Below are 12,175 nucleotides of genomic sequence, written 5' to 3'. Positions count from 1 at the left end.
ATACACACGATATCGATAAATATTACATAATAAATATCAGAATCAGATCCAATTTTGGAGCCCGACAATAAATAACCTTCCCAATATGTTTGGGTTTATCGCTGTTCCATGGATCTACCAGCACTGGGAAACCATAAACTGAGTGTTAGAAACATGGAAATGATATTGGAAATGATAAAGAAGACTTGCCTAAATCTGCCCTATGACGGTGGTGTAGGTGCATGGAAGAGGCCACCATGTGACATCACTCTATATGACCAAACACATCATGTATCACAAAGGCCACGTCAAATCCAATACACTTACTGTTCATGTGGTCAGCCTTTGAGACTACAAGCCTTGGGTTGTTGTCTGGGTTGTCGATGATGCTACGTTTGTGTGGAGATTGGTTGAGGTTGGTACCGGTTGCTGTGACTGGTCAGAATGGTTGGAGGTGGCTGGGACTGATCGAAAAGTTAATATGTAGCAGTTGTTGAAGGCCATAGGTTGGGGTGGAATACGGAAAGTCTAGGTCCTTGTTCATCCAGGTGGTGAATTTCCATGGAGCCAAGGGGTGAGCAGGTGACACTGTAATATCTCCATCCTTAGTCACACACATGGTCAGAACACATACATGGGATAATGGACTGTCATAAGTGAGGAACAAAAATATATACTAATAAAGACCAAATATTTTATAGCTTCACATAGAAAAGAAAGGTTTGTGTGAGCTATATGAAGTCCTCCATCCCAGGGCTCTCCTATTTCCTTGTTACATCATCTCCATCAGGAATAAGGAATATAACACCAAGAGCTTTCTTTTCATTCCAGAGAGCACTGATTCTTGAAAATCATACAATTGATATAAAATTTTCAGTTTATGACCCATCTATGAAGAGGAGCATCCTGTGCAGATCACATGACCACCTCAATAAAGGATGGAGGAGAACCAAAGTCACAGCATGGAAAAGATACTAAACCTCACCCTGGAGATCATCTACCTGCTGACGGGAGAGGTGAGGAGGCTTCTGGGAGGTCACATGACCTCACTCTTATCTCTATTAATAAAACACAGACCTGACCGGAGAGGTGAGGAGGATTCTGGGAGGTCACATGACATCACTCTTATCTCTATTAATAATACACAGACCTGACCAGAGAGGTGAGGGGGATTCTCGGAGGTCACATGACATCACTCTTATCTCTATTAATAATACACAGACCTGACCGGAGAGGTGAGGAGGATTCTGGGAGGTCACATGACATCACTCTTATCTCTATTAATAAAACACAGACCTGACCGGAGAGTTGAGGAGGATTCTGGGAGGTCACATGACATCACTTTTATCTCTATTAATAAAACACAGACCTGACCGGAGAGGTGGGGAGGATTCTGGGATTCTAACATGATATTCCTATTGGTTCCTCAATACAGAGATTTCCTCCTCTGAAGTCAGGTGATCATATGACCATCACAGTGCCTCCATGTGACTTCCTGAAACCTGAGAGACACAACATGGAGAAGATTCTAGAAGTCACCAAGAAGATGATGGAGCTGCTGACAGGAGAGGTGAGCGGTGCTGGGAATTCTGGGACATTATCCAGTAACAGACAAGGGATGTGTCTGGATGGTGACTGTATCATTGTGTGTGTCAGGTTCCTATAAGGTGTCAGGATGTCACTGTCTATTTCTCCATGGAGGAGTGGGAGTATTTAGAAGGACACAAGGATCTCTACAAGGACGTCATGATGGAGAATCAGCCGCCCCTCACATCACCGGGTAAGAGGAGACTTCATTGTAAAGGAGAGAGCAGTACGGAGGCTCCACCTAGATCCCCCATCATCTGATAAACACATAGAAACAATGTATTCAGTCAGTGTGTGTGTTTCCTACAGATGGATCTAGTAATGGGAACCCACCAGAGACATGTTGCAGCGATAATATTATTGTCGTTAAAGAAGAGTATAAAGAGGACGATGAGGAGTATGGAGTGATGGAGGAGTTTTCAGAAGAACACGATATGATGAAGCCACCTAATACCAAGAACCCACCAGAGAGATGTCCCCTTCCTCTGTATTCCCAGGATTCCACACAGGAAGGTCACACCGTCCCCCACCATCATCAGGTAGATGAGGAACAATCACTGATAGTATCATTAGGATCTGTACATTATCTGCATTGTTACCATTGATGTCATTTTTATTATATTTTCAGAGTGGAAACCTGAGAGATTCTAAATTTGAGGTTAAAGAAAAGATAAAAGAGGAGGATGGGGTAATGGAGGAGTCAGAATTTCTAAAAAAACACAAAGATCTGTGCCAGGGCAAAATGGTGGAGTCATCCAGCTACAGAAACCCACCAGAGAGATGTCCCCGTCCTCTGCATTCCCGGGATTCCACACTGGAAGATCACACCATCCTTCACCATCATCAGGTAGATAAGGAGGAGTCATTCGTAGTGGTGGTTTATGCACAAGCTTGTGTGTTACAATTAATGTTTTATTATATCTTCAGAGTGGAAACCTTGGGGATTATAATATTGTAGTTAAAGAAGAGTATAATGAGGAGGATGGTGTGATGAAGGAATTTTTAGGACACAAGGATCTCTACAAGGACGTCATGATGGGGAATCAGCCGTCCCTCACTTCCCCGGGTAAGAGGAGACTTTATTGTAAAAATGTATTGTATTTCAACTACATCTCTCATCCAACAAATGAGGAGGAGATACTGTACACCATATGAAAGGTCCTTCTCCATTCCTCCAATATAACGTCATGTTCCCAACAAATGAGGAGGAGATACTGTACACCATATGAAAGGTCCATCTCCATTCCTCAATATAACGTCATGTTCCCAACAAATGAGGAGGAGATACTGTACACCATATGAAAGGTCCATCTCCATTCCTCAATATAACGTCATGTTCCCAACAAATGAGGAGGAGATACTGTACACCATATGAAAGGTCCATCTCCATTCCTCAATATAACGTCATGTTCCCAACAAATGAGGAAGAGATACTGTACACCATATGAAAGGTCCATCTCCATTCCTCAATATAACGTCACGTTCCCAACAAATGAGGAGGAGATACTGTACACCATATGAAAGGTCCATCTCCATTCCTCAATATAACGTCATGTTCCCAACAAATGAGGAGGAGATACTGTATGCCATATGAAAGGTCCATCTCCATTCCTCAATATAACGTCATGTTCCCAACAAATGAGGAGGAGATACTGTATACCATATGAAAGGTCCATCTCCATTCCTCCAATATAACGTCATGTCTCCAACAAATGAGGAGGAGATACTGTATACCATATGAAAGGTCCATCTCCATTCCTCCAATATAACGTCATGTCTCCAACAAATGAGGAGGAGATACTGTACACCATATGAAAGGTCCATCTCCATTCCTCAATATAACGTCATGTTCCCAACAAATGAGGAGGAGATACTGTACACCATATGAAAGGTCCATCTCCATTCCTCAATATAACGTCACGTTCCCAACAAATGAGGAGATACTGTACACCATATGAAAGGTCCATCTCCATTCCTCAATATAACGTCATGTTCCCAACAAATGAGGAGGAGATACTGTACACCATATGAAAGGTCCATCTCCATTCCTCAATATAACGTCACGTTCCCAACAAATGAGGAGGAGATACTGTACACCATATGAAAGGTCCATCTCCATTCCTCAATATAACGTCACGTTCCCAACAAATGAGGAGGAGATACTGTACACCATATGAAAGGTCCATCTCCATTCCTCCAATATAACGTCATGTTCCCAACAAATGAGGAGGAGATACTATACACCATATGAAAGGTCCATCTCCATTCCTCAATATAACATCATGTTCCCAACAAATGAGGAGGAGACACTGTACACCATATGAAAGGTCCATCTCCATTCCTCAATATAACGTCACGTTCCCAACAAATGAGGAGGAGATACTGTACACCATATGAAAGGTCCATCTCCATTCCTCAATATAACGTCATGTTCCCAACAAATGGGGAGGAGATACTGTACACCATATGAAAGGTCCATCTCCATTCCTCAAAATAACGTCATGTTCCCAACAAATGAGGAGGACGTACTGTATACACCATATGAAAGGTCCATCTCCATTCCTCAATATAACGTCATGTTCCTAACAAATGAGGAGGAGATACTGTACACCATATGAAAGGTCCATCTCCATTCCTCAATATAACGTCACGTTCCCAACAAATGAGGAGGAGATACTGTACACCATATGAAAGGTCCATCTCCATTCCTCAATATAACTTCACGTTCCCAACAAATGAGGAGGAGATACTGTACACCATATGAAAGGTCCATCTCCATTCCTCCAATATAACGTCATGTTCCCAACAAATGAGGAGGAGATACTGTACACCATATGAAAGGTCCATCTCCATTCCTCCAATATAACGTCATGTTCCCAACAAATGAGGAGGAGATACTGTACACCATATGAAAGGTCCATCTCCATTCCTCCAATATAGCGTCATGTTCCCAACAAATGAGGAGGACGTACTGTATACACCATATGAAAGGTCCATCTCCATTCCTCAATATAACGTCATGTTCCCAGTAAATGAGGAGGAGATACATGTACAATGAAGATGTTTTTGATGATGATACAATGTTTCTCTCTCACAGATGGATGTGATGTTGGGAATTCCTCGGAGGGGCTCCATATTCCATCTGCAGATTATGTCGGAGAAGATAATGGAATCACAACAGATTCTCAGGCAGTAAAGACTTTTTCGTGCTCGGAGTGCGGTCAAAGTTTTAAACGGAAGGATCATCTGCGAAGACACGGGAGGATTCACACTGGTGAGACTTTTCCATGTGAAGAGTGCGGGAAATGTTTTTTGCGGAAAGACAGACTCACAGCACACCTGAGAATCCACACCGGAGAAAAATTGCCTACTTGTACTGAGTGCGGGAAATGCTTTTTGCGGAAAGAGAGCCTTACCACACACCTGAGAATCCACACAGGTGAGAAGCCATTTTCCTGTCCGGAGTGCGGGAAATGCTTTAATCAGAAAAGCAATCTTTGGAGCCATCAGAAAGTTCACTTAGATACGAATTCCTTGTCATTTTTGGAGTGCGGAAAACCTTTTAATAATAACTCAGAACATAACTTACATCAGAGAGCCCACACCAGAAAGCTGTTTTCATGCTCAGAGTGTGGGAAATTGTTTATAAGTAAATCCCATCTTACTGTACACCAGAGAAGTCACACCGGTGAGAGGCCGTTCTCATGTTCCCAATGCCAGAAATCATTCATCATAAAGTCAGAGCTTGTCATACACCAGAGAAGTCACACTGGTGAGGTGCCATTTTTATGCCCAGAGTGCGGGAAAGGTTTTACACGACACGGGAACTTAATTGAACACGTGAAAGTTCACACTGGGGAGAAGCCATTCTCCTGTCCAGAGTGCGGGAAATCCTTCATTCGGAAAAATGATCTTGTTTTACACCTGAACAGTCACACCGGCCAACATCGTTTTTCATGCTCAGAGTGCGGGAAAGGTTTCTCTCATAAAGGAAAACTTCATAGACACCAGAGAACCCACACGGGTGAGCGACCTTACACCTGTTCAGAGTGTGGAAAATCGTACTTGGAAAACGCAGATCTCCTTCAACATCTAAGAAGGCACACGGGAGAACGCCCTTTTCTATGTTCAGAGTGCGGGAAAGGTTTCTCTCATAAAGGAAAACTTCATAGACACCAGAGAACCCACACGGGTGAGCGACCTTACGGCTGTTCAGAGTGCGGAAAAACGTACCTAGAAAATTCACATCTTCTTCAACACCTAAGAAGCCACACAGGAGAACACCCTTTTCCATGCTCAGAGTGCGGGAAATGTTTCCCAAATAAATCTCTTCTTGTTAAACACCGGTGCAGGCCCCCTGGGGAACTTCCTATTCCATGCACATCCTAGACTGATGAAGGACGCTTCCGTAGACAAAGGAAAAGTCACACGAGTCAATGTCTACTTTCCTGACCAAAGAGTCTAAAATGTTTTAATGGTTCCTTCGCAACATGAAATTAGATAGCCAACACGTTTCTGGGGCCGAATAACTCCTTCATCAAGGCTTAAAGACTGAAAAAACTTCTATTGACTCTCAGATATTTTTGTAGCGAAATGCTCTGTATTCGTATGTGTAGTCACCAATTTTCCATCATCTGCTGGAAAATGAAAACCTGAAAACAATGAAATATTTTCTGAGAGAAGAGACCCCGGGGAATAAAAAGCTGACCGTTGCCATTATGTGATGTTCTACACAATCTTCCCGCACCTCTATCACATCTATAGTATGAAGGAAAAATACACTAAAATCCCCGCTGTTATATTGTATTTTATTTTATCTTATGGTCTTCTGTGCTACATTACCGATGTTCTTTATTATTTGTATCTTTTATATCGAGAAACATATTTCTGAAATAAAATACCCATTTTTGGGGAAAAATATACAGGACGGGTTGTGTTCACTAAATATCCCCCGTACAGACCCCCTATCTGGTTCAGATCTTTCCCCCTCAGTACAGACCTTCCCCCAGGTACAGGTCTCCCCCATACAAATCTCTCCCTGCCCCCAGTACAGATCTCCCCCATACAAATCTCTCCCTGCCCCCAGTACATATCTCCACCATACAGATCTCTCCCTCCAATACAGATCTCCCTCTTAGTAAAGATCCCACTGCAAGTACAGATCCTTCCCCCCAGTACAGACCCCCTATCTAGTACAGATCTCTGCTCCGAGTACAGAGCTCTCCCCCCAGTACCAACTCCCTATCCAGTACAGATCTCTCCGCAGTAAAATCCTCCCCCAAGTACAGATCTCTCCCTCCAATACAAATCTCCCTCTAAGTAAAGATCCCACTGCAAATACAGACCTTTCCCCCCCAGTACAGACTTCCCCCCAGGTACAGATCTCCCCCGTACAAATCTCTCCCTGCCCCAAGTAGAGATCTCTCCCTCCAAAACAGATCTCCCTCTAAGTAAAGATCCTATCCAGTACAGATCTCTCCCCTGAGTACAGAGCTCTCCCTCCAATACAGATCTCCCTCTAAGTAAAGATCTTTCCCCCAGTACAGACCCCCTATCCAGTACAGATCTCTCTCTCTCAAGTTCAATCCTCCCCCTCCTGTACAGACCCCCCTATCTAATACAGATCTCTTCTTAGAGTTCAGAGCTCTCCCTCCAGTACAGACCCCCTATCCAGAACAGATCTCTCCCCGAGTACAGAGCTCTCCATCCAGTTCAGACCCCCCCCCCCCCACGTACAGATCTTTCCCATACAAATTTCTTCCTGCCGCAGTACAGATCTCTCCACAGTAAAATTCTCCCCAAAGTACAGATCTCTCCCTCTGATATAGTTGTCCCTCTAGTTAAAGATCCCACTGCAAGTACAGATCTTTCCCCCCACTACAAACCCCCTATCCAGTACAGATCTCTGCCCCCAGTACAGATCTCTCCCCCCAGTACAGACCCCCTATCCAGTACAGATCTCTCCCCCGAGTACAGACCTCTCCCTCCAGCACAGACTCCCTATCCAGTACAGATCTCTCCCTCCAGTACAGACCCCTATCCAGTACAGACCACCTATCCAGTACAGACCACCTATCCAGTACAGATCTCTCCCCCGAGTACAAAGCTCTTCCTCCAGTACAGACCCCCTATCTAGTACAGATCTGTCCCTCCAAGTACAGAGCTCTCCCTCCAGTACAGAACCCCTATTCACTACAGACCTTTCCCCCGAGTACAGAGCTCTCCCTCCAGTACAGACCCCCTATCCAGTACAGACCTTTCCCCCGAGTACAGAGCTCTCCCTCCAGTACAGAACCCCTATTCACTACAGACCTTTCCCCCGAGTACAGAGCTCTCCCTCCGGTACAGACTCCCTATCCAGTACAGATCTCTCCGCCGAGTACAGAACTCTCCCTCCAGTACAGACCCCCTATCCAGTACAGACCTTTCCCCAGAGTACAAAGCTCTCCCTCCAGTACAGACCCCCTATCCAGTACAGACCTTTCCCCTGAGTACAGAGCTTTTACCTCCAGTACAGACCCCCTATCCATTACAGATCTCTGCCCCGAGTACAGATCTTTCCCCCCACTACAAACCCCCTATCCAGTACAGATCTCTGCCCCAAGTACAGATCTCTCCCCCCAGTACAGACCCCCTATCCAGTACAGATCTCTCCCCCGAGTACAGACCTCTCCCTCCAGCACAGACTCCCTATCCAGTACAGATCCCTCCCTCCAGCACAGACTCCCTATCCAGTACAGATCTCTCCCTCCAGTACAGACCCCTATCCAGTACAGATCTCTCCCTCCAGTACAGACCCCTATCCAGTACAGACCACCTATCCAGTACAGATCTCTCCCCTGATTACAAAGCTCTTCCTCCAGTACAGACCCCCTATCTAGTACAGATCTGTCCCTCCAAGTACAGAGCTCTCCCTCCAGTACAGAACCCCTATTCACTACAGACCTTTCCCCCGAGTACAGAGCTCTCCCTCCAGTACAGACTCCCTATCCAGTACAGATCTCTCCGCCGAGTACAGAGCTCTCCCTCCAGTACAGACCCCCTATCCAGTACAGACCTTTCCCCAGAGTACAGAGCTCTCCCTCCAGTACAGACCCCCTATCCAGTACAGACCTTTCCCCTGAGTACAGAGCTTTTACCTCCAGTACAGACCCCCCTATCCATTACAGATCTCTGCCCCGAGTACAGAGCTCTCCCTCCAGTACAGACCCCCTATCCAGTACAGATCTCTCCCTCCAGTACAGAGCTCTCCCTCCAGTACAGACCCCCTATCCACTACAGACCTTTCCCCCGAGTACAGAGCTCTCCCTCCAGTACAGACCCCCTATCCAGTACAGACCTTTCCCTCGAGTACAGATCTCTCCCTCCAGTACAGACCCCCTATCCAGTACAGACCTTTCCCCAGAGTACAGAGCTCTCCCTCCAGTACAGACCCCCTATCCAGTACAGATCTCTGCCCCGAGCACAGAGCTCTCCCTCCAGTACAGACCCCCTATCCAGTACAGACCTTTCCCTCGAGTACAGAGCTCTCCCTCCAGTACAGACCCCCTATCCAGTACAGACCTTTCCCTCGAGTACAGAGCTCTCCCTCCAGTACAGACTCCCTATGCAGTACACATCTCTTCCCAGTAAATTTCTCCCCCAAGTACGTAAGTAAGTACGCAAGTAGTAAGGAACCAACCGCAACTACAGAATACTCCCCCAGTATACATCTCTCCCCGCCCCAGTACATATCTCTCCCCAAGTCGTCCGAGGGTTCAAATCCACATCAATCATGATGTAAAGGGGAGTATAGTGGGCTCCGATGTTAAGGGAGGACTCCGATATTAGGAAGGAAACTCTAATATTGGGGGTGGGGGCAGATGTGAAGAGGGGACACTTATAGGGAATACCCTGATGTGAAAGGGGGCTCTTATGTGAAGGGGGACTGAGGATTTTGATATTAAGAGAGACTAAGTACTCTGATGTGAAGTGGGGGCTGTTCAGCCATTCCCGGGAAGCTTTGCATTTTATCAATGATTGGCTGAGGTGAAGAGGTAGGAGGATGATATCGCAATCTCCACCATAGCCAGTCAGAGGAAGCCTTATATTCATTGCTAAAAAAAACAACACACACTCCCAGAAAATAGAGCTGTACACTGTACGTAGCTGAGCCTTCTCACCGTTTGTACATTATGGACAGCAGGCACACGTATTATTAAAGAAAATTATTTGCCCAAAAAACTTTTTAAAGTGATAGAAAAGCTGGACGTTTCTTGGGGCTGCAGTTTCTCTGAACTCCACAAGGTGGTGAGCTCCCTTCTACCCAGACAGGAAGTCTCTATGGAAGACAGGAAGTGATGTCAGGTATAAATAGGAAGTTCCGGGTGAGAGGTGAGTCGGGAAGAGGTATCGAGCTGACGTCGCTGGAAGTGGCAGCAGAGGAGGTAATAAGATCTTATTTTCTATTTACACCCAGTAACCACCCCCCCCCCCCTTCATGTCCGTCCTCTTCCTCCATTGTCACTGTGACGTCTTTTATCTCCAGCAGATGATGATACACACATATAACATAATAATATATATATATATATAAGGGTCGTAGTCTAAATCCGGAGTGTTTTTTCCTCCACACACCCAAAACTGGGGGAAGGGGGACCCGGACTGACCCCAGTGATCGGATTAGGGGGTGGAAGTTACGGCAATGGATGAAGATTTTTATTGGTGGAACACGGGATCAGGGATCTGAGGTTTCATTGGGTTTATTAAGCCTTTTACTGCCAATGATGCATGTCATATGTTGGCTGGCGGGCCGGGGGTCTGTGGACCTGGGAATGGCACAGCGGGTGTGTTAGCATACAAGGTTTGTATTTAATCAGCAACAACCACTGTATGTCATTGCTGTGTGCCTATTACATTGTATGACCACTAGATGGCAGTGTTACATTTGTGAGTTCATGTTTTTGTCTATGCACAAAAAGTAATAAACGAGTTCCTGCTCCGAACAAAGCAGTGTTCAGTGAAACAACAGACTGTCTGCCTGTACTTTGTTTAGCTCCAAAAGGTTATATCTAACAGGTTAGGGGCCCAGGACATGTTACAGAAGCCCAGGATATAATACAGATTACCCCTGGATATAGCCAGATACAGTGAGCTAAAGCAAGTGAGTACAGGAGACAGCAACAGAAAGACAAACAGCAGAAATGGCTGCTGCCATCCCCTCAGCGAAGTTCTCCATTGCAAATCTGACAAATCAGAACTACCAATCTTGGAAATTCAAGATGAAAATGCTGCTTATAAGAGAAGGTACGTGGAAATGTATAAATGAATCAAGACCTGCACAGCCCACAGAGGAGTGGTTAGACAGAGATCAGAAAGCACAGAGCACAATCTCCCTGTGCATAGATGATGATCAAATCATACATATATGTAACTGTCAGACTGCTAAAGACATGTGGAAAGAGTTACAGAAAGCACATGAAAGAGTTAATCTCAGCAATAAACTGTATTTAATCAGAAAGCTCTATCAGACTAAGCTACAGAAAGACCAGGACATGCAGGACTATATAAGACAGACCTTAGAGATGGTGGAGAGACTGAGAGGGATTGGAGAAGAGATAAAAGATTTCCATGTTGCAGCGCTGTTATTAAGTGGACTTCCTGAAAGTTATGAGACACTTGTCACAGCACTAGATGCACGTCCAGATGATGATCTGACACTGGAATATGTTAATGGCAAGCTTGTGGATGAATACAAGCGCAAAACTGAAAGCATGAGTAATGTGAGTGTGTGTTCAGAGACAGCTTTAAAGACAAAATTCAAAAATAAACACAGTAACGTGCAGCTAGAAAAGCGGGAATGCTTTGTGTGCAAGAAACCAGGATACCTAAAAGCAGATTGTAGAATCTGGAAAGCTAGAATGCAAAAACAAAGTGCATTGCAACAAGCTAAGAATGTCATAGAAACAAAGGAGTATACATTCGGATCCAAAAATGGTGTCACCTCTGTGCAAGCATGGTGTGTGGACTCAGGTGCTACAAGTCACATGACAAATGACCGAAGTTTCTTCACTCAGCTTGATGAAAGCAAAACAGAAGGGATAACTACAGCTAATGGACAATTTATGAAATCAGTGGGAATAGGAGATGGCTTTCTATACTGTCCTATCTCTCCAGATATCACTAAAAAGATCCATATGAGGAATGTTCTGTATGTGCCAGATCTTGAAAGCAACCTTTTGTCAGTAAAGAAACTCACTAACCAAGGCAATGTAGTCACATTTCAGGGTGAAAGTTGTATCATAACAAAAGGGGATTGCTTGCTTGCAAAGGCTAAAATCATAGATGAACTGTATCAGCTGAACTGCAGTGAAATGGTTAAAATAGCCAAAGAGGATAAACATTCAAACTGCATCCACACTTGGCACAGACGATTGGGGCACAGAAATTCTGATACAATAAAGAAAATAGTTGAGAATAACTATGCAAGTGGTATTAAGATTAATCCATGTGATCACATAATGATTTGTACCAGCTGTATTAAAGGAAAAATGGCAAGGACATCTTTTCCCAAGCAGACCAACAGCAAATCCCAAAAACCTCTGGACTTAATACATTCAGATTTTTGTGG

General features: G+C 44.7%; 1 protein-coding gene across 1 annotated transcript in view; it reads left to right on the top strand.

Moving 5' to 3' along the window:
- The window catches only part of LOC309564474 (uncharacterized protein), a gene marked incomplete at its 3' end in the record, with an annotated part of 139,275 nt that overhangs the window by 27,904 nt on the left and 99,196 nt on the right, over window positions 1-12,175 (top strand). Inside the window, exons 3-5 of the mRNA XM_082269103.1 lie at window positions 1,415-1,549; window positions 1,636-1,759; window positions 4,664-5,944. Coding sequence (XP_082125229.1) covers window positions 1,415-1,549; window positions 1,636-1,759; window positions 4,664-5,944 — 1,540 coding nt within the window. The remainder of the gene's footprint in view (window positions 1-1,414; window positions 1,550-1,635; window positions 1,760-4,663; window positions 5,945-12,175) is intronic.

The sequence above is a fragment of the Pelophylax lessonae genome (genome assembly GCF_965119305.1).
Source record: "Pelophylax lessonae genome assembly, chromosome: 9".
Lineage (NCBI taxonomy): Eukaryota > Metazoa > Chordata > Amphibia > Anura > Ranidae > Pelophylax > Pelophylax lessonae.
This window is presented reverse-complemented; position numbering and strand designations above follow the sequence as displayed.